Source organism: Mercenaria mercenaria, unplaced genomic scaffold (genome assembly GCF_021730395.1).
Source record: "Mercenaria mercenaria strain notata unplaced genomic scaffold, MADL_Memer_1 contig_750, whole genome shotgun sequence".
NCBI classification, from domain to species: domain Eukaryota; kingdom Metazoa; phylum Mollusca; class Bivalvia; order Venerida; family Veneridae; genus Mercenaria; species Mercenaria mercenaria.
In genome coordinates, this window is record NW_026463649.1 from 304 (window position 1) to 24,183 (window position 23,880).

The 23,880-nt window shown below is 34.7% G+C and overlaps 1 protein-coding gene across 1 annotated transcript in view; it reads left to right on the forward strand.

Moving 5' to 3' along the window:
* Positions 1-337: 337 nt before the first annotated feature.
* Positions 338-23,880, forward strand: part of LOC128554791 (sushi, von Willebrand factor type A, EGF and pentraxin domain-containing protein 1-like) — a gene marked incomplete at its 5' end in the record, with an annotated part of 43,575 nt that continues 20,032 nt past the window's right edge. The window contains 5 exons of the mRNA XM_053536102.1: positions 338-598; positions 1,979-2,158; positions 2,648-2,788; positions 4,638-4,790; positions 6,441-6,587. Coding sequence (XP_053392077.1) covers positions 338-598; positions 1,979-2,158; positions 2,648-2,788; positions 4,638-4,790; positions 6,441-6,587 — 882 coding nt within the window. The remainder of the gene's footprint in view (positions 599-1,978; positions 2,159-2,647; positions 2,789-4,637; positions 4,791-6,440; positions 6,588-23,880) is intronic.

Sequence of the window (23,880 nt, forward strand, 5' to 3'; positions counted from 1 at the left end):
CCTTAATCACTCGACCACGGAGGCGCCTTAGGTGATCAGTGTCACAAGTCCAACGATGGTAGTGTATGCTGCCAGGGGAGAAATAACCCCATTTTTCCTAAAGGAAACAAAACTGTAAACATTCAGTATATAAATCAGAACAAAGATCTGATAGGAACAGCTTACTAGGACGCTATCGCAGCGTATGATGTTACTGATGAAAATATAGCATAAGTAAAATATACACTCAACGAGGACAAACTGAACAAATAAATGGACAAAACTTCGAGCAGTGCTAAAATAAATAATGTGCTATTTAATTCTATTTACAATAGTATGTTGTGACATTTTCTTTCAGTTCCAAAGGTACCAGAAGTATTTGAGCTTGAAACTGAAATAACGTATAACTCGAGCATACCCAAAGAACAACAGCCTGAAGTTGAGGACCAAGTTAGGAAAAATATCAATGACACGAGTTGCATTCAGTCAGGTTATTGTAACACGACCATGAATTTTATACCAAACCAAGTTGGTGATTACACAGAAACAAAGTTGATTTTAACCTTTCTCAGAAACCTCGACTACATTGCGAATAATACTGGATTCGTGGATCAATCAGGTGAGAATGAGACCTGCGACTTTTTAGAAACATGCGTATTTGAAATCCGTGACCATTGTTTGATAACATTGGGTTGACAGATCATAGAAAATGCACATTACGGTATTGATACATAACATAAAAGTCATTATTTTAAAAATATGAACATTTCTTCTGTATAACCGTCCGTCTTATAGTTACTGTATTTTGGAATTATAAGGAAAGAACCTTAGCTAGATTGGAAAATGTCATATACCGCACATTGGTTAAAACTTTTTTTTTTCTACAGCAAGGTCTGCCTTGATTATTCTTCAAATATCAAACAGTATCATGTGTATTATTTAAGAAATAATATATCTCATCCAGTGATTTGTCGTTGAATAAATCATTGTTTGGAGTTTAGATGCGAAGAGAATGATATAATAATACGCATCTAAACGACCAACAATGATTTATTCAAGACAAATCACTAAATGAGATATATTATCTCGATTCTAACACTTTATCAAGGATTTTTAAGTTCATCCTTGACGACATTAATAAGATAATTGCCCGTTTTACAATCGGGTTCTTTTCCAGCGCGCCGCTATGCCGTTTGACGCAATGACGTAATAATTGTGACGTCAGAACAGTGATTTGTTGCATAATAATTCACTGTTTTTTGCCTTCTTTGTTTAATAGGAAAATGAATCGGAACTTGTTAGAAATATATGCATCTTATTTTGAAACAGCCTACGGGTGGCAATTGGATTTTTCATCGTTACTGTATAACACGACCTTGAGAGACATTTTATAACAGTCTTGGTATGAAATTGGTGTCTCCTGAAAAGATAATCCATTTTACTAAGTTTCTGATAATACTGAATAATGAAATACACACATTAAATAGATATTTATAACTTTTGGTTTCAAAAACTAAAATCATATTTATGTAATTTATAGTCGCAGAAAATATCGAAAGTAAATTTTTCCCTCCGTTGTGTAACTGGCTTGCAAGAAACGGGATGTCCCGTTGCTTATCAGAGACCACTAAGTATTTATGAATGTGTAGTATAGCCCATCTAATTGTACATAGGTCGCGAAATTGTTTTAATTACTGGAGGATTCTGACTCAACGAGAAATTATTTCAGAATCAACTCTAGATCTCATAACATTTTGAATAGATCTAGCTATCACTTATATGATATATATAGTTCATTTAAATCTGCCGCTTTTTTATATATTTGCAAATTACCAATTTACTGTCATCATAGATGTATATTCACATCTTTGCATAGCTATAAATCAATTAAAATTCACAATTACCATGTAGTTACTCTCTGTTCAATACTGATTTTAAATACGACAAATATATTTATTTTATTTATTTATTATGTTCAGCATTTTCTGAATACTTCCAGTCCTCCATGAATTACAGAAGGTGGTTTCAGATCTTGAATCAACAGCCGATTATCTTATAGCCGAAAACGTCTTTAATGTTAATACTAGCGGAGGCCTTATACAAGCAGATGAATCGTCACTTCGTTTAGAAGGATTTATCAACTGCACTAAAGGACACATTTATGTAAATGGAGTTTGCGGTGGGTTTTATATATATGTGTTATTATTTTAGTGCAGTTTTGATGACGCAATTTAGTAAAGGCGTCTTTTACAGCTTTTGATGGTGTGGAGGATAATTACTGGTGACCCTTCTAGCATTTTTGCAGGTATGGGCGGGCATCTGGGTAGAACCAGCAACCTTCCGTAAGCATTTGGAAGGCTTCCTCGCCTGAAGAAATTTACACTCCAAGCAGGATTTGAACTAACGTAGGTGAGGGGCAAGTGATTCAAAGTCAGCGACCATAACCACAGGGTATGAAGACCACTATGTTTGACAAAGACTATTTTGTGTTTTAGCTATTATACGATTGCCCCTGTGCTACGATAGCATTGCTTTTTCTTGTCATAAACGTTTAATCTTCCTTTCTACAGAATATAAGTGTAACACAACAGTTATGGATGCAAAAGTTCAATAGAAGCATAACATTACATCACTTTGATCTTTAACTGTCTTTCAATACTTGTTTCAGTTGGATGTCCAGATAGTACTTCCAAGAAAAACCACAGGTGTGAATTTTGTCCAGAAAGATTTTTTCAATTGTTAAGACGGCAAAAAAGAAGTCAAACAACTCGTACTCCTGAATCTGTTGATGAAGAGAAATGTTCATTCGGTACGATTTTTTCATACAAATTTATATCATAGTTTTGTTTGTAACCCGCCTAACTTCAGTCTGTTAAAACTTATTAAAAGCCAAAATTATATATTTATCAAGAGATATATGTCACCGCAACAAAGTATTCAGAAATCTAACACAGTGTGAAATATATTTCAATCATACAGCGGAAAAATTGCTTTCATTTTATATTTTCAATAGTTTTTAACAATATATATACCTATTTTACCCGTACAATGTCACGTGCTTTGCATCCTGACGTTATTATACCATAATGTCACGTTATCTGTGTAGAAAGACTATAAAATAGTTCTTCAACGTTTCAACATTTTTGTTTAGATTTTATTACCATTGAACATATATCTCTATGATGATGTTACTATTTATATACAAAATGAACTCTTTCATTAGTGATAACATACACGACTATATAAAGTTAACACATAAACATATCCATCCGAGGTATCAGTTCCGCGTTTCATGGGGAGTCTAAAGTTAGTACTAAGTTCTAGTCCTAAGACCAAAGTTAAGATGGAAAAACTTTGCACTTAAGACAGTTTCAAAAACAGTCCTATCTTTAGTCACAGACTTAAACCTAACTTTTGACAATTTGTTCTCTCAAATAGAAGTTAGAAAATATTGTATACTGTATGGCATATAACATTTTGTATTTAAAGTTTTACAAGTTACTGCCATTAAGTATGAGGCATTAGGCAATAAGCATGAGGCACACGTCTTCCACGCACATTAGCCTTTCATACGATTCAGTGTTATGTGAAATATCAAGTGTTTGTGTTCGGGTTTAATGTCTTTTTCCAACAATATCTCAATATAAAGGACGCAGTGAGTTCAATGCCAAACTTTATAGCAGACCTACAACGATTCCCAAACTAAAATAACTTATGGCACCATACACACGGGTTATCTTGATATATGTTTATTAAGATGACTATCATATGAGTGTATCAGTTGATAATCAAAATATTACAGCACGTCAATCATGTCATATTGTTATATGAACTTCGCTTTTTTCGAGCAATGAAATTATTTTGTGATAAACAAAATTGATTGTTCTTTGTTAAAACGCAGAGAGGATGAGACCTATTTATCTCAAATACAATTTTCTTCCGACTATGTAGCCATACCAATGGAAAGAGTATTGATTTTCCTGTCAAACTGATCGGTACAAAAACACGTTTAATTACCAATTGAAATACATGTAGTACATGTATATCATACTGGCTGAAAAATAGCTCAATCTACTTGCAATTTTCGCGAAGAGCAGAGGACGCATCACAAGACACGCGGACTGCTTGGCATAGGCGCAAAATAAGTTAAAATCGACTTGGACAGTGTACGGGAACAGTGCGGGGCCATACTGTACTATTGTCCGATGGGTATCTCTTTTTAAAGAGGGGAAAACCTGCACCAAAGATCAGGCCCGTCCTGAGCGCCCTCGGACTGCTGCGTCTGACAAAGACATTGATGCCGTGAAAGTAATAATCAGGAAAGATGCAAGATACACAATGGAGCATATAGGGGAATGTCGGACTTTCAGATTATCTAATTTGTAAAGATTTTGAAGATTTTTATTTCGCTAAATGTGTGGATAAGTCCCTATAAAAGTTTCATTAAATAAGCGCTATTGTCAGATAAAACTTTATGTTTTAAATAAAATAACTTTTAATTTAATAAAGAGATTAAAACAATATATTACGTTTTCGGCATAGTATAAGACAGAATAGATTTTAAAAAATCTACAAAAAAAAAACAAAAAAAAAAGAAAATGTTTTCATGTCTTAATTTTATATTGATTGTAAACTTATTTGGCTCTTCAAAAAAATAGTTTCAGTCAAGTGCCCTGCTGGACAATTTAAGAAAAACAACGAGTGCATTTCCTGTCAGAAGGGTTTTTATCGAAATCAAACTTCTTGCATTGCTTGTCCTACTGGGACAACAACTCACACTAACGGATCTAATCATATTGGACATTGCTTCCGTAAGTACTTTCTTTACATCTAAAAAGATCTTGAAACATTTTTATCAACAAATTCGAAGTTTATTTTGCATGATTGGATGATTGCATAGTATTGTATTCAAAATTAACACACAAGTGTTAATATGATTTCTTACTTAGTATAATGCTACTTACCTCCCAGCAAACACAACACGTTGTTACAACGTTATTATGACGTCTTTTCCTGACGTTGTTAAGACGTTACATTTTGATTGATAATGAAAGATGCGTTGACGTCTTTCTCACAACGTTTCATGGGGAGTCTAAAGTTAGTACTAAGTTCTAGTCCTAGGACCAAAGTTAAGATGGAAAAACTTTGCACTTAAGACAGTTTCAAAAACAATCCTATCTTTAGTCACAGACTTAAACCTAACTTTTGACAATTTGTTCTCTCAAATAGAAGTTAGAAAATATTGTATACTGTATGGCATATAACATTTTGTATTTAAAGTTTTACAAGTTACTGCCATTAAGTATGAGGCATTAGGCAATAAGCATGAGGCACACGTCTTCCACGCACATTAGCCTTTCATACGATTCAGTGTTATGTGAAATATCAATTGTTTGTGTTCGGGTTTAATGTCTTTTTCCAACAATATCTCAATTATATAAAGGACGCAGTGAGTTCAATGCCAAACTTTATAGCAGACCTACAACGATTCTCAAACCAAAATAACATATGGCACCATACACACGGGTTATCTTGATATATGTTTATTAAAATGACTATCATATGAGTGTATCAGTTGATAACCAAAATATTACAGCACGTCAATCATGTCATATTGTTATATGAACTTCGCTTTTTTCGAGCAATGAAATGATTTTGTGATAAACAAAATTGATTGTTCTTTGTTAAAACGCAGAGAGGATGAGACCTATTTATCTCAAATAAAATTTTCTTCCGACTATGTAGCCATACCAATGGAAAGAGTATTGATTTTCCTGTCCAACTGATCGGTACAAAAACACGTTTAATTACCAATTGAAATACATGTAGTACATGTATATCATACTGGCTGAAAAATAGCTCAATCTACTTGCAATTTTCGCGAAGAGCAGAGGACGCATCACAAGACACGCGGACTGCTTGGCATAGGCGCAAAATAAGTTAAAATCGACTTGGACAGTGTACGGGAACAGTGCGGGGCCATACTGTACTATTGTCCGATGGGTATCTCTTTTTAAAGAGGGGAAAACCTGCACCAAAGATCAGGCCCGTCCTGAGCGCCCTCGGACTGCTGCGTCTGACAAAGACATTGATGCCGTGAAAGTAATAATCAGGAAAGATGCAAGATACACAATGGAGCATATAGGGGAATGTCGGACTTTCAGATTATCTAATTTGTAAAGATTTTGAAGATTTTTATTTCGCTAAATGTGTGGATAAGTCCCTATAAAAGTTTCATTAAATAAGCGCTATTGTCAGATAAAACTTTATGTTTTAAATAAAATAACTTTTAATTTAATAAAGCGATTAAAACAATATATTACGTTTCCGGCATAGTATAAGACAGAATAGATTGTAAAAAATCTACAAAAAAAAAAAAACAAAAAAAAAAGAAAATGTTTTCATGTCTTAATTTTATATTGATTGTAAACTTATTTGGCTCTTCAAAAAAATAATTTCAGTCAAGTGCCCTGCTGGACAATTTAAGAAAAACAACGAGTGCATTTCCTGTCAGAAGGGTTTTTATCGAAATCAAACTTCTTGCATTGCTTGTCCTACTGGGACAACAACTCACACTAACGGATCTAATCATATTGGACATTGCTTCCGTAAGTACTTTCTTTACATCTAAAAAGATCTTGAAACATTTTTATCAACAAATTCGAAGTTTATTTTGCATGATTGGATGATTGCATAGTATTGTATTCAAAATTAACACACAAGTGTTAATATGATTTCTTACTTAGTATAATGCTACTTACCTCCCAGCAAACACAACACGTTGTTACAACGTTGTTATGACGTCTTTTCCTGACGTTGTTAAGACGTTACATTTTGATTGATAATGAAAGATGCGTTGACGTCTTTCTCACAACGTGTGAAAGACGTTTTTGCAACATTGGAAAGACGTCTTTTCAACAACGTTGGAAAGACGTTGTTTTTGGTTGATAATGAAAGGTGTGTTGACGTCTTTTCAACAACGTTGGAAAGACAAACGTTGTTTCTTGGTTGATAATGAAATGTGCGTTGACGTCCTTTTTGCAACCTTAGAAAGACGTCTTTTTCACAACGTTTGAAAGACGTAGTTTTTTCTTTGATTGTGAAAGGTGTTTCGACGTCTTTTGCAACGTTGGAAAGACATATTTTTCACAACTTTGGAAAGATGTCCTTTTTACGTTTGAAAGACATCTTTTTTCAATGTTGTTTCGTCGTCTAAAAGTACAAAAAAACAACAGTGTATGGTTTTAAACAAAGGTCTACTGAATAATAGAATAGTCACACGACGTATCTTAACATACTGGGTCTAGTAAGAAAACATACTAAATATGATTCAACTGAAATGTTTTTATTACAAAGTACATATACCATTCAATCAAAAATAAATTTTGTTGATGCATGTAATCTGTAACAAGAGCTGTTCAGGGACAGCAACAGTCGATCGGCTATTCAATAGCTTATTAACAAAATATTTCATCAATAAATACAACGACAAACACTAGTGTAAATGGGCAACCATTTAAAGTGTCATAGCATATAAAAACAAGAGCTGTCATAGAAGCAGCATGATTCTATTTCAAAGTTTGATAGTGTAGAAATATTAAAATAAAACTGCTGTTATTGCCACTTTACGGGGTGTTTTAACAGGAGAGAAAACTTGTGTTAACAAAGAGATTCTAGCGCTTACATGCTTTAAAACACATTTTTATTTATTGCGTTCCGAGGCGTAAACGTATTACGGCCCCTAAACGGATAATTCACAAGGAAATGACGTCAACGTGAAAAAAAAACAACAAACTTTACCGCGCATTTCATGGGAATTTAATGACGTTGAGGGACAATATATTCATTTACTTGGTTTTATGCTATAATAGCGTTAGCGCATGCTATTTTCGTGTTATAACAGCTACAGAATCCTTCAGGAATCATTGGTACCGGGCTCGGGTACCAACCAATCCCTCAGGATTATGGAGATATTGTAACACGAAAAACATGCGTTATCCCTACACAATTACTTTATGTTTGAACAAAATGCATTGAATAATATCCATTAATGAGTGAAACTGCCTGAAATTCCTTTAAAGAATTCCAGAAATATTGGTTCGATACCACACTTCAGTCTGTGAAATCCAATTTTAGATGCTGCCAGGATAGCTCTGCATATAGTGTGTACAGTCTAGCTAAAAACTTAAAGCTACTCACCCCCAGTTTGGGTGATTTTTTTCAACATCTTCGTTTCAAAAAGATGAGCCGAGAATGTGTATTTGACAGAACAATTAAGAAATAATTTATAGCAAAAGAGTGCTTTAACACTGCGCCCTCGTGAAATTATTACGCCCGACGCATTACCACCCGAGTGCATAAAAAGTGTTAAAGCACGCTTGTGCTATGAATTATTCCGATTCTAATATGCCCAAAATCTAAAACAGAAGATAAAATATAGAAGCGCTCTTTCTTGGTCGCAACAAAAACTTTGACGTCACCGCACGTTAATGTGACGTCATTCTAGTGTAAGAGTGCTTTATCAGACAAAAGCATATTAGAATGTGATTTAAAACGGTTGAGAATGAAATATAGATATCGGCAAAAAATGCAACAGGGATGTAAATTTTCTGTAATATTTCAAATTTAGTATATTACATGACTTTGTACATTCTGCACTAGATTTATCGTTATTTAATGGAATATCTTGCTTAATCAATCCAATAAGTTTGACTGAACCAATTTCCAACTCCATAAAAGACCATAATTTATCCGAACTCGTTGTCAAAGTTATCTTCTCTTGCCTATAAATGGAAATCATGATAGTAAGTAAGAAAGTGTTCAAAGTTTAAAAGCCATATGTCAAATAGTTTTGACAAACACGTACTTGTACGCAAACTGAACCAATTTCTAAGTACAAAAAGGCCATACTTCAGCAAAAATAGTTGATAGAGTTATGAACACTTACTTACGGATGGTGATCATATAATAAACAAGTGTTCAAAGTTTCAAAGGCACACATCAAACAGTTTTTACAAAACATGGACTGAAATGAAATTGTACCAATTTCCAAGTCCAAAAAGAGTCATAATTCAGCAAAAATTCTTGTCAGAGTTATGTACTCTTACTACAGATACAGACTATGATACAATAATAATAATCGAGTGATAAAAGTTTCAAAGTCATATGTCAAACAGTTTACAATAAATATTAGGAAATACTTAATCAAGATTTCCAAGTTAAAAGGTAGCCAAATTCAGCCAAAATCCGTGATGGAGTTATGTGCCCTTGCCTAAATTGGATATGGTGATGATATACAAGTGTTGAAAGTTTCAAACCTTTATCCCCAAAGGTTTTGCCAAAATGTGAACTGGTACAAAAAACTTAACAAAGGCGTGACGCAAAGCTGATGCCGTATCGAGTAGGATTGCTATTCTTATTGTTCAAATAGTAAAGCTATAAAGGTCCAAATGCGGCATCTTTTATGCAGTTTCCAAAACTGATTTTAGTAAAAAAACATCTTACAAAAAGTTCTATGTAGAACAATCTGAACAAAATGCAATTTATTTTCATATTTAACTTTCAGCCAGGTCATTTAATATTGATTTATGTGACAAATTATTTCAATTATTCTCAAAATCACTACAAATGGATAAAGTCTGCCCATCACTTACCTCGAGACAACATTAACCTTAACCGACAAATTATTGATTTTGCCTTGTGAATAAGAAATCTAATCCATCCACAAAAATATTAAGAATAAATAAAGTTAAGTTTAAGTGTAATGGACTGGCAAAACAATGAACAAACGACTGCAATTTTTTGAACAAGAGCTGTCGGATGACAGCGCGCTCGACTATTCGAAGAATTGATTTAGGAATAGGGTCAAACTATAACAATAGATTTTTAGACAAAAGAAAGAAACCGATTAGACACACCATGTTCCTTTATTTGTGGATTTCGACAGTTTCAAAGCTTTATCTCAAAAGACCTTGTCAAAATGTAGACTGGTACGAAATACTTAATCAAGGTGTGACGTCGACGCCGTGGTGAATAGGATAGCTCTACTTATTCTTCGAATAGTCGAGCTAAAAACAATTCATTGTGCAAAAAACTTTTTTCTTGAGATAATATTTGAAATTTCTTCACATTGTAGAATTTTAAATTATCTGAAAATAATTCAAATAACACTGCGCATCCCGAAAATGAATTGGATACAAGTTCTTCAGTTTTGTCTACAACAAAAACTCAAACTTTACTTGCACTGATTTGACACATTTTATGTATACTAGTATCACTTTTCAGCTGCATTTAGAATTTACTGAAAGATTCGTTTTGTAAGTAAAACTGTTTTGCATTTAACACATCTTAAATTCAAATGTTCGTGTTTAGAGAGCAGATCATACAGCATGCAATTCATGATTTCTGCTATTTCACTATTGAACTTGATTTCTATCTAACAGTGCATATCAGTCAGAGGCACTTCTCCCACTCCTAGGTTCCCCTTCCTAGTCCCATGAGTATTTGAAGAGACTGACAAGAACTTTCAAACTTGTTGTTCCCTTAGCAATTCTCTACGCAGGCTGAACATATACACTTTAACACACATGTAAATTTAAACGTTTTGTTAAAAAACTAAAAGATGATCACACATATTAGAATTATGTATAAAGTTAATTGTATGGTAAGGAAATATTAGTGAGTAGGATTGTCAAAACAATATTCACTCCTCTGCTGTATCTAGACTATTGCTATTTCTATTTTATGACAAATAACAAGTTTCATAATAGACATACATATGTCAAGATGTTCAACTACAATACTGACTAAAGACGCTGAATATCAAAACAAATAGTTGCAGGATTTACTTTTTTATCCTGCGGTTATACAAGTACTAGGCTAGAGGTTGCATTTTCCTCACATCAAAAGAATAAATTTATTAAGCAACAAACAGTCGTTATAAAAATCACATACATTGGAGATGGGCAACCTAAAACTTTATAAAAATCCACCGAATAAAGAGGAAACATTACAAAGTACCTGCTGCGTATATGGTACCGAAGTTACGTGCGTTGGCCTTTCGACTAGTAAGGTACACAGTACCAAAAAAAATGCATTTGCAGTTTTATCATTGAAAGTGTTTTCTCAGTAAAAAAGCAAAGTAACGATCACATATAACACATACTGACTGTTTTTATTGGATGGTAACTTAAGATAACGGTATATCATTTTTATTGCATGACATACTAATTCCTTTACTTTATCACAAAGTTTATACGGTAATACGGTGGGTGGGGTAGCACCGATGTCGTGAATTCATTTCGGACCTTCTGAGTTTTCGTTGGCGGTATATCACTTTTAATGCATGACATACTAATTTCTTTACTTTGTCACAAAGTTTATATGATAATACGGTGGGTGGGGTAGCGCCGATGTCGTGAATTCATTTCGGGCCAACTGAGTTTTCAAATTTTCTGGAGCCCTGAATAGAGTGGACGGGTTCATTCAAACGCTAGAATTTCTATTCTTACTAATGTTCACAATTCTCACGTAAGTATGATTAAATAGTATTTCTTAAATATTTACCCTTCAAGATGTAAAACAATGTTGTCGTTTCTTCTCCCGGTTTGCTTTTCTACTCATGTTAACATGGTCATTAGTTTCGTTGTAATCAACCTGTAAACAGAACGAATTCTGTGATAAAAAGTTTAAAAAAGGTACAATTTGAATCTATATCACTAAAATTAAATAAATAAGAGAAGTATGCGAAAGATCATTTATCAAAATCCCACCATGCATGAAGAAGAGCTGCTCCGAACAAACTTCAATATGACCTCTGACCTCAAACTGTGACCTTGACCTTTGAGATAGGAACATTTGGTTTACGCATGACACATCTTCTCACTTAGGTGAAAATTCATGCCAAATATAAACAAGATTGGTTTATGCATGTATAAGTTATGAGACGGACGCATGCACATACATTGAAAGTGGCGACTAAATCGTGCTCACCGCAAGTGGGCTCAACAAAAACTTGACCCAAGACAAATACAACTCTTGCATAATCATTATTTTCACTCTATTAAGGAATTCTTCTAAATTTAAAACATGCACATAAATGCTTGTGTAACGCGATTCAGATGAGTTTCAGTTAAGTTCACGCATATTTTATTCAACATTTCTTACTTATTAAACACCATAATATCCTTGTACAGCTAGAAATTGTGCCACAGGCCCATGAGCAAGTGTTGTATATAAGCAGAAGATAAAGATTCTATTCACAGTCCCTCAGAGATGTTCTTCCAACAGCAGACAATATGGAAACCTTTCAACAAAAAAAATTAAAATTAGAGCTACTTTGTAATAATCTACATTTTAAGCACAGACAACAGTAGTACACCCATGCATAAAATAAATTTTGAGAATTTACTGTCAAGATTGCATTTTAGATGTAAACAACTTTGATTCAGTTTCACAACTAGTTTACCGTTCCATTAGCTTGCTAGAAACAAGTGATTCTGCCTTTGCATTTACGACCAGTGCAGACCAAGATCAGCCTGCACATCTGTGCAGGCAGGTCATTGTCTGCACTGTTCACTATTCAGTCAGTAAATTTTCAGCGAACACCCCTTTGAAAAATAAATGGTACCGTCCAAATAGAACGATGGGCCAGTTCATTTTAGAAATTTAGCAGTGTAAAGGTTAATGAAAACTTATGCCTGCCTAAATTTAGACATATCAAAAATTTTGTAAAACAGATCCTAGGTTTTCTGCACGGGGCACATACGTTACAGTCAAAATAATTCGCCGTTCAGATTGTTTGATATTTGTGACAGGCAATCTAAACGTCAAAACTTTGAAGGACCAAAACAAAAAAAATGGAAGATAAATCACAGTACACAGTTAAGTAAAGTTATCTGGTTTGTTTTCGCATATTTGCATGCAGAGACTCGTAAACTTTAATCGTGTAAAGTACATACATACATTTAAATCACCAGAAAATTAGTAATTTTGGATATTACATTTGTATTTGATAATGTTGGCATAAATCCTAGGAAATGTTGAGATAATTTTTTCATTTGGACATTTGTGAAAATAATCGGCATTTAAACTTAAAGCGTTGGCAGCGATGAAAATTTCATCGGAAATTGCTTCAACTATTTTGGTCTTTAGAGTGTTTGACGCAAGTGGGGATACTGCCCATATGAAAAAATATTTCCTAGGATCTCGTCAAATTAGTTGGTCTATTATGTTACTTCTGAAGAGAATCAACAGGCACCAAAAGAATGTGAAGCAGTATAATAAATTATTTTCTATGGAGATGTCCAAATACAACGTAACAGGATGTTTCGGGACAGTATGATAACTTGCCTGTCGCTGTCTCAACATGTCTAAACTTATTTGACACGATTTCTTTCAGGAAATCTCTAAAACATGTAGTGTCACCCAATGACTTTGACTACTAACAAAATGATAAAACTGTTGATTTTATGTTAGTCAATACGGTGACAGCGACAAGTAAGCATAGTTCCGGGTATATTTTTGTTGCCTTTAGATAAAGGAACCACCCGTTCACACTGGCACTTCTGTTTTTCATGGCGGATGGGGTGTGAATGCAATTGCATGTTTTTATATAGAAGGCGGGGACTTTTTTTCATATATAGATTTTTGGTGACTTGATAGAATTTTGACCAGCATTGATAAAAAGTATTGATATAATCTGTGTTTTAAGAACATTTATGCAGTTAGAAATATATCACTGTTTACAAAAAAAAACAAAACAAAAAAACATGGACGCCTGGCCGATCACTGTCTTATCAGTTCTAAAAACTAAAACTGATTTGTATACAAACACGATCTCTCCTATATGATATATCATGACCCGCATAAAATTAGTTTGACTATCAGACCACTAACCGCTTCCAACAAGTAATGCTGTTTGGTGACATATATCAACATACAAATGGCGTGTAACTGTTCGACATTATAAGCATGTAAATTTATAGACTAAAACCCTTTTGTCATTAACAGGTCTTTAATTTATGGAAAGTTCGAACTATTTTTAGCACTGTAAACAGTAAAAGACCGCAAAATGTTGACAGTCTGATCTTCATTGCAAAGCAAGATATTTTAAGTAAATCCATTTCTGGCCTAAAATGCATAATTATTAATTTGACCTCATGTAGCTGGAGTTGAAATTAACAACATAAGTTACATATAAATAAAAATTTACCGCAAAAATATATGACAATATAAGTTAAAGCTATAACTTCAACAGTTTTAAAAACGTCATGACACAAAGTAACTGCTTTAAAAGCTAACAACATACCTACAGGTAAGGAAGCCATGATTTGACATATAATCTGCACAGGGCGCTTTTTAAGGTAGCAGGGTACACTTAGATTCGAAAATTTTGGGCACGGACAGTTTTACATGTAGCGAGTCGCAATATTGCACTTCCTTTATCAGCAGAATCAGGGTGGCCATTTTATAAACTTCGAGCATGTTTTGTGCTTTTAATTAAAAGCAAGATCAGTATTCTCATACAAGAATAAAGAAAGTTATGAAAAAGAAAGTTTTACACCATCAATGAAAAATAGCATGCCAAAATTATTAATTTTGCACTTTTTGAACAGCCTGCAATGATCCCGCAGCAAGAACAATGCCCAATTTTATTGCATTTCTCAATTTAATAGTCCTTACTGAACTTCAGGATATAAACAGAATGGGCCCCATCCAGCTCGTTTTTTTTTCACAAAATAGCGAAAATATTCCTGAGTATCAATCAACAAGCACAGAACCCTTCCGGGATTTGAATTTTCCGCGAAAAAGTGCCTCATTGATTCATACAAAGCTACCAGCAGTTAGTTTTACAACTGACATCAGAATTTTACATGTGTCGGCTGTATAAATTTTCTATAGAAGTAACATCATAATCTCACCTCAATTAACAGACATGCAAAATCACGAAGTTCTAATTATAATAAATATTGACGGGGGCCAAAATGTACCCTGCTACCTTAAATACTTCCAAAAGTTTTCAAAACTCCGATCAACAACTTGAACGAGTGCAAAAAGGCATGTGAGCTAGACCTGTTTTGACTGGTCAGTTTCGAACATATGTCGGAAATCATGGGACAGAACTCTTTCGAGTTAATGTAACTAACCTCACGAATAACGCTAAACGACAAAAATGAAATAAAGTATTCACGCAATGAAATTATATTTGCAGCTTGAAATATTTTAAAGTTACAGTAGATCTAATGACGTTGTTCCAACAATTTTACAACGTTGGAATAGTGACGTCGGATTTTGGTCGCTGTAAAGCCGTTGGAACAACGTCGGGATAGGGACGTCAGACTGTGGTCATTGTAAAGTCGTTGGAACAACGTCGGGATAGGGACGTCAGACTGTGGTCGTTGTAAAGTCGTTGGAACAACGTCGGATTCTGATCACCGACGTCGCGACCCCAAAACAAAAACTGTGACTCAATGCAGACTCCGGTATAAATTACAGACTCCAGTACAGACCGGATTTACTATATTTGAACGAAAATATCTTAAATGTATATATTTTGTAACCATGGTGATACTAACCCTAACCTTTAGTCAGTATTTTATGCATATTGTACACTAAATGCGTGCGGACATGCAAAACTATGCATATTTTGCCGTGCGCTAAAACTGATAATCACTTTCGGAAGTCTGTTTCTACTTTGCTATGAGTTACATAGAAAACAACTATAAAAAGACGTCTTTGCGACGGCGTGTGTTTGCTGGGCTAGACCAATCACAACATTCTAAACCATGGCAAAAGAACATAAATCATTGTCACGTAAACGACAGTGTCTTCTTCTAGCAATTAAAGTGATGTCACATTGAATTTTCACGCCGTAGACACAGGACATATACCAAACCTATTCACATTATACTGAGACTGGACTGACCAATCCTGGAACTATCGTTTTTATACCGAGAGTCAAGCAAGGCAGCTATTTGTTTATTTAAGTGAATAATGAGATGCCTTCTTTTATACAAGATTTTGCCTACAAATTGCTTGATCAGGAATTTCTAATACACAAATGCATGCGTAATTGTTAGTGCACAAGCCAACACAAAATTACCCCCGAAAATGCCGCTTTAGGGAATTTATTTAATGCTGTTTTTTTCCCTGTTTTGGAGAGAAAAATCAATTTGCACAAACATGTTTGTTTTAAGGTAGTTCTGCACGTTTGGATCAAATTATTTCTACAATGTAGAATTTGATTAAAATTTGATTTTTCAAAAATTTTCAGAATATACCTAGAAAATTCAGCAAATAAAAAAGATAGGGTCGTGTGTTTGATTGTTTGCTTGACTGATTTGAAAAATTTGAACCTCACGCAATATCTCATAACGGGAGTCTATTGGAAAATCATTACTTTATAACATTTTTGCGAATAGAATTTTTTCTACAATGTAGATTTTGATGAATTTCTCACAGTTGTAAATAAACACATAGCCTATAATTTGGTAAAATAAAATGTATAGGTCCGTGTGCTTAGTTTTGAGATTATTGAGCATGATTAAACTGAATGAGACATTTCATGCTAATTTTAAGACAACATTTTAATTATTTTAACATGTCGTATGTTTTCATATCATATTTTGACGTTAGAAATATAGCAACAGTGCCATTGTAATAAATTTACTCACAAATTTCAATTAATTCATAAAATGATTTTCATTTCCGTACGCCAAATCCAGGCTTTATTCTACGTTTTTCCGGATAAATGACGTTATGCCATCACTTCCGATTTATTTAACGTGCAAAACTTCCTTAACACAAATTTTCAAATCTATTCTAAAATATGTTCGTATATAGGAGACTTATTAATTTGGTTTGGTGCATTGTGGTGGTGATCGATTGCGTAAATTCACACATGCTAATATGTATTTTAGTGGATCTTACATATCGGACACTAAAATGTTTTGAATTTTATTATGCCTTTTAACGTACATTACCTCTATAAATTCACGTGATCCAATAACGTAATATAGGTTTTTAGTTCCTGTCACTTTCAAAAGCATGCTAACAAATATTGAAGTACATATCTAAATATTGAACAAGTATCAATTTGTAGTGCAAATCGAGCGTGTGCATATATCAAATTGTTTAATCATCACACCGCACTCAGGCATGAACACTTTCACACCAAGTACTTCAAGGAAAATGCAATGAGAACTTAATTCCACTGATAAACGTAGGTTTCAATATACAAATAAGTCATAACTTATTACTTTCTTTTCGCTTTTTAATAATACATAGAAAACATCGATATTCACCTCTTTTGAACGTACAGTTCAGATTTCAGAATAATTTTGCAAAACCATTTATTGAATGATTCTCTATCAAAATCGTTTCTTGTTAGAGTAACTCTTGATGATAAAGGTCTGACTTAAGATGATGATAGTCAGAACAGCATTATATTGTAACGTATCTCTGAGCTATAATCTGAAGTACTACTAGTTTTCTACTAGTTAATGTATAATTTTCCTCTAGGCTACTTTACCTATTGATGATCAGCAATATGTTCAACATATAGAATTACAGAAATAAATATTCCTTATGATTTCTTACCTAGTGATTGGTGGTCTAATATGATTTGTAATACGTTCAACTTATGAACTTATTTATATTAATTTTTCTCAAGGTTGCTTACCTTCTGATTAGAACAAATGATTCGTCGTGAACAGTAAACTACCTCTGAATTAAACAATTGAATAGGTCAACTCACAATCAGCTCAACAGTCCAGACTCAACCTAACAACTAAACACTAGCTTATATACTGCTAGTAGTTGACCACAATACGGTCAACGCTCCCACTACCTCAGGGCAGCTAGGCTGCTCGTAAGGTAGCTGATAAATGATGAACTTACTTATTTCTACACTTACAATGCGTTCAACGTTCACATCATTTCAGGACAGCTGTGCTTCTCATAAGATAGGTGATCAACGCTTAACTTATTACCTTGGCCCTATTACTGCAACCAAACCTTCATTATTTACTTTTAGTAGTCCTCTGGGAAGCTGTGCTTCTTCAGAGGCTATACTGTATAATTAATGTATGGCAAAAACTGCAAAAAATATTTCTTAAATTACTAGATGTACTCTTCCACGTAGCCTGGTAGATTCTGACTGTTTCACTGTTCACACAGCGGTATGTATATGTTAGATACTCTCTTACCCAAAGTTAAAATAGCCTCTAAGAAAAGTAACTGAATTCAACCCAGTAGGCTTTTGGACATAAAATGCATTACTGTATCAAACTTCTGATTCGTAATGATTAAACTGATTAATCTTTTACTATATATTATCAAAATGATACATAAACTTACCTTGTTTTATAAAATTCAATTGATAATTTTATTTGCGGGTTAACAGTGGAAATGGCGTTATATCTTTAAGGGGAAGTAACTCAGTCCGGCTTGGAGTAACTAAATTCCATACCAGAACGTACAAAACCATTACCCATGCCTCCGGGTTCATGCGTCTCGCATGCAAAACAATAAATTCAAATAGAATAAACTTGAATTTCTGCTATTTCCATAACATATTGTCGACTTGCTTAAATTATACGAGGAGTGTTCGATATGAATTGCTTATTGTCCTCTAGCTCGATATCCACGTGGGGCACGATAAAAACCAATACCTACCTGTATAGGGTTATTCAATACCCTCACAACGGTGTATAAATGTACATGTTAGACTAAGTGTAAGACATAAAATTTGCCATTTGAATACACGCAATCATTGACCACTGTAGTAAAAATGGTTGGTAGAAGCGTCGACAAGAAAGATGAAATACGGGCTTACATCAAAGCTCGCTCAGAACTTGGTTGTTCTTTGAAGCAGCTAATGACTGAACTTTCTGCTGCTTATTGACCTTCTTGTGTGTCTTATGACACAGTTCGGCGGTGGAAAAAGAAATTTGAGTCTGGTGTAGAGTCCATCAAAAATGCACCGAAATCAGGTAGGCCAAAATCTGCATCTCGTAAAGATATCGTTTCCAAAATAAAGGAAATCATTGAAGGAGAAGCCAGATTTACAGTTCGTGATATTGCACGAAATGTAGGCATATCACTATCAACGGTTCACCTTATTTTGAAGAAGCATTTAAAGTCAGAAAGATTTCTGCTAGATGGGTGCCACATCTGTTGACTGATGAGCATAAGAGGCAACGGGTTAAAGTGGCCAAAAAGCTGCTTCAAATGTTTCCAAAATATGACAAAAAGCAGTTTGCCAATGTCGTCACAGGTGATGAAACCTGGGTCCATTATTTTGAGCCCGTCAGAAAAGTTATCAATAAGATCTGGGCCACTAAACACAGCAAACGCCCAATAATTGCCAAACGTTCTTTGAGTGCAAAGAAGGTTTTGTATGCAATCTTCTTCTCTGGTGAAGGAGTCGCAATAAAAGTGCCGGTGAAAAAGGGCAAAAGCATCACCGGAAAGTACTACAAAGACGTAGTACTGAAGAAACTGAAAAAGTATTATCAGAAACGACGCCTTGCCACTGGTTTTAAACATGTCCGTCTTCTACATGACAATGCCCCCGCTCATACCTCCGCAATAGTTACGGCGTTTTTGAAGAAAGAAAAAGTAACTGTTTTGCCTCACCCCCGTATTCCCCAGACCTTGCCCCATGTGATTTCTTTTTGTTTCCGAAATTGAAATCATTCCTTGCTGGGCGGAAATACCAGTCCCGACAGGCACTTGGATCTGCCATTCATCAGTACCTTATTACTGTGCCCAAATCAGCGTACCGTGACGCCTTCAATAAGTGGATACATCGGCTGAAACTTTGCATTTCTAGCCACGGGGAGTACTTCTAGGGCATGAAATGAGCCCTTTTGGGCTAACTTGAATTTGAAGTCTCCACATAGAAATAAGCAATTCATTTCGAACATTCCTCATAGTCTTTACTCAACTTCCTATTGATTTCCTCAATCCTCTAAAACAAAAGACAAAAAGGTTTCGTGTATTTCCACGTATAAAAAGTTTACTGAATGAAAATATCTTAAATGTCTGTGTATAACTTTTCTGTCTGCCATATAATCACATTAGTTATGGCTTCGCGTGAAATGAGTGTAAAACCCATATTTATAACTATAGCTGCTCCCACAAATATTGCATTTGTACGAGTTTTCAAGACTGTGACATCCCATGTGTAGTGCATGGATAATGTTAACTTCGATGATGATCTCGCAACTATCACATCGTGACATTTTCTGGCTCTGATGAGCTTCATCTTTTCTACTGGAAATTGAGTCATCTTCTGGTTTAGCTTTTGCCACACTTGACTTTCATAACTTCTGACTGTATCTGAGGGGTGCTTGCTTTCACCGTTACTTCCTTTACCTCTATTTCTTCATAGGGGTATCTGCTGGTTCAGCCATAATCTTAGTGCTTTTACAAGTTGTTGTTACTGTTTTATTATGATGATCACCTTTCCTGAACTTACGTTTATTCTCATCATTTTCTTCATCGGGTATAAATCTCTTTTTCGGTGTCACTACTGGAACCGGCATTGTTGCTTTATGGTACAATCGACCGGTTGTAACATCGTTCACAACTCTATTATCAGAGGTTGTTATCTCTACTGGTTTATCTTCATGCTTATTAGGTTCAACTTTAGCAGTATCTAACAATTCCTTTTGCGCAACTTCTTCCAGCTCTACGTCTGGGTCACTGTCCCAAAGGTGATCACTTTCTTTACCAAAACTTTGCTTTTCTGTTGTGTCGGGATTACCAGTTTCTGTCTCACCAATTGATCCTGGTGTACTTTCAACCTTGCTCTTTTCAGTCTTGTTTAAAGACTGCTTATCATCTGGTTTCAGAGTTGTAGTTTTAGAATGAATTCTCTAAACATGTTGTCGCAGATTGTTGTCTCTGTCTTGCAGGTGATCCCACAAATATTACAGTAAACCTCACTTATAAGGTACTCGGATATAAGGAACACTCGGTTATAAGGAACAGTTTTCCATTCCTCGATCTAATTCCTTCTTTATTCAATGTAAAAATCCTCGGTTATAGGAAACTCGGTTATAAGGAACACTTTTTCCAGTCTCAAAGTATGAAATTCAATCGAAAACAGCTCGGTTATAGCGAACAGACATAAAGAATAAAAGAATTGAAAACCGGAAATAAACAGCAGAATCGCCGATGACGTCAGAGTAACGCCAGTACTTTCACACGCTTTCATGCACATGAATAAAAACAACTTATTTTATTTCTATGATATTCTTGGATACGATTAAAAGAAAATATATAAACGCATCATTAACATTTACCAAAAACTAGATGATAGTAGACTTATATTTACTCAAAATTATGTTCCAGCGCTACATGTATTAGGGTATTTCATGTTAAAAAAAATAGTGAACGAAAATCAGTCACGGTCACGGTCATACTATCCTAAACAAATGTGCTAATTACGCGTGATTATAAATGGCAAACAGTCCAGTTTACCAAATTTCCAATTGTAAAAAAATAGAGCAGGTGTTAAAATGGACAGTAAGAAACTACTGGTATAATTTACACTTTAATCCGTATCTATGGCGCCGTTGTCTAGTCGCAATACACTGTATGTCAAAACACTCTACTTTTAATCTTAATGGGTAGTCTAATTTAACATTTTTGTAATAAAAATTTGAACATCTATTTTATATTAGTATTGATGCCTATTAACATAACATGCCATCGAGCAAGGTAATGGGAGTAACTGCAACATATCTTATAGTCATAATGAAGCGCGCCTTTAAAAGAAGATAGAAATAACCGACAAAAAGTAAACACAAATTACGGTCATTCATACCGACGTACATTTGGTTTAAAGCGGGTTTTCAACAGAATCTCAGCCACATACATGCAGACCTTACCATCTCTCCAGGAAAGGACCTGTACTAGACTTGCAACTTTCTCACATAAAGATTCATGGTCGGTCCGAAGTCCGAAGTGTGAGAGTGAGACCTTTTCAAACGTTAGTCAAATAGTGTTCGCTATACAAATTGTGTTCGTTATACAAACCTCGGTTACAAGGAACTAGTTCGCTATACGGATATAAGAAACCTCGGTTATAAGGAACAATATTTAGAGGCCCCAAGCTGTTCCTTATAAGCGACGTTTACTGTACACCTAAATCTTTTCTGGGCAATGTTCAGGATATGGTGATTAAGATCCTCGTTAACATTGACGTCTCTCTTGCAAATGGGACATATACGTATATGTTTTCATCATCCTGCAAATAGAAAAGACATAATCTTGCATCCATTTTGGCTTTGTTCTAAATCTTTTACTTCTGCCTACCTGTACTTACTCAAGGTGACTTTCTCTTAGAGTCTCATGATCAATATTTGCTGGTTGGCCATCCTTATTTGATCACAATGAATTACCTGACATGAATCAGCTCTACCGCAAGATATTTTATATAGTACATCTGACAACTTCTCTGTAAACTCTTACGGTCCTCTCCAATAGGATGTCTGTTTGCTCGAACACCCTACTCGTTTTACCGGAAAATAAACATAAACTTTATCACCTACCGTTTTCGAAAGAAGTATGTCTATCATGGATCTTCTTTTGTCTAAACATTGCCTTATCTGTATTTTGGCGTACAAAGGTATGTGCTAATTCAAGATTTTCTCTTTACTCCCATACCCACCTGTTCTTCGGAATAGGCTTAATACTAGGGGGCATTTCGAACATTATATCTAAGGGAAAGGTTGTTTCCCTACCTAACATACATAAATTCGGAGATACTCCAGTTGTCTCATGTTCACTTGACCGGTATGCCATCACGTATGGTAATAGTTCATCCCAATTGTTTATGATTGTCATCAACAAATGCGCTGAGCATAGTGACAAGATTATTAAAACGTTCGACCATTCCATCGCTTTGTGGATGGTATGGTGTTGGTCGTGTTTTATGTATTTGCAGTAGTTGGCACATCTCTTCAAAAAAATGACTCTCGAACTGTCTACCTTGATCAGAATGTATGTGATCAGGTATACCAAATCTGGTAAAGATTTCGTCTATCAAGATCGTCGCCACTGCCTTCGCTTCAATATTTGGCATTCTGTCCACTTGGTGAAGTAATCACCAATAACTAAAATATATCTGTTACCTTGATTTGTTATTGGTAGTTTGCCCAGTTTGTCAACTGCAATTCTTTCCATTGGATAACTTGATCTGACAATTGTCATTGGGGCTTTTTTTGTTCTATTGGGGTATTTGCGTTTAAGACAAGCATCACACCCGGTAACATAAATTCTGACATCAGTTTTGAGTCCAGGCCAATAATACTTTTGACGTAATCCTTTTAACGTCTTCTTCACTCCTAGGTGATCGGAGGCTTTTATATCACGGGGAGTTGGAAAACACAATTCGTCTATGACTCAATGGAATAATAACCTGATAGCTCTTTTCTGTTGTGCTAATGTGCCATTTTCTAAACAGAATATCGCTTTAAATGCATAATCTATCCCACTGGTTCAGTAGAGATTTTATAAAATGACTTTCCTGCTGAGGTTCTATATGTGTGGACCTTTTGTTATTTTTGATCCATTTCTTGACCTTTAAACTATCTTTATCACTTGCTTAGATAATCTTTATAGCTGTAAGACATGATTCATCAACGTGTGCAACCATGTAGCATTGTTCAGTTTCTTTAGTTTCAATAAACTTCATATTTGGTAAAAATGGAGTTTTATCTTCAGTAGTTTGTTCTATGTGCATTTTCTACTTAAACCATCAGCATTGTTATGTAATCTTCTAGGACGATGAACAATGTTCATATCAAATCCAGACAATACCTCTATCCATCTAGCCACTTGCCCCTTTGGATTTTTGAACTGCATATGCCAACGCAATGAACTGTGGTC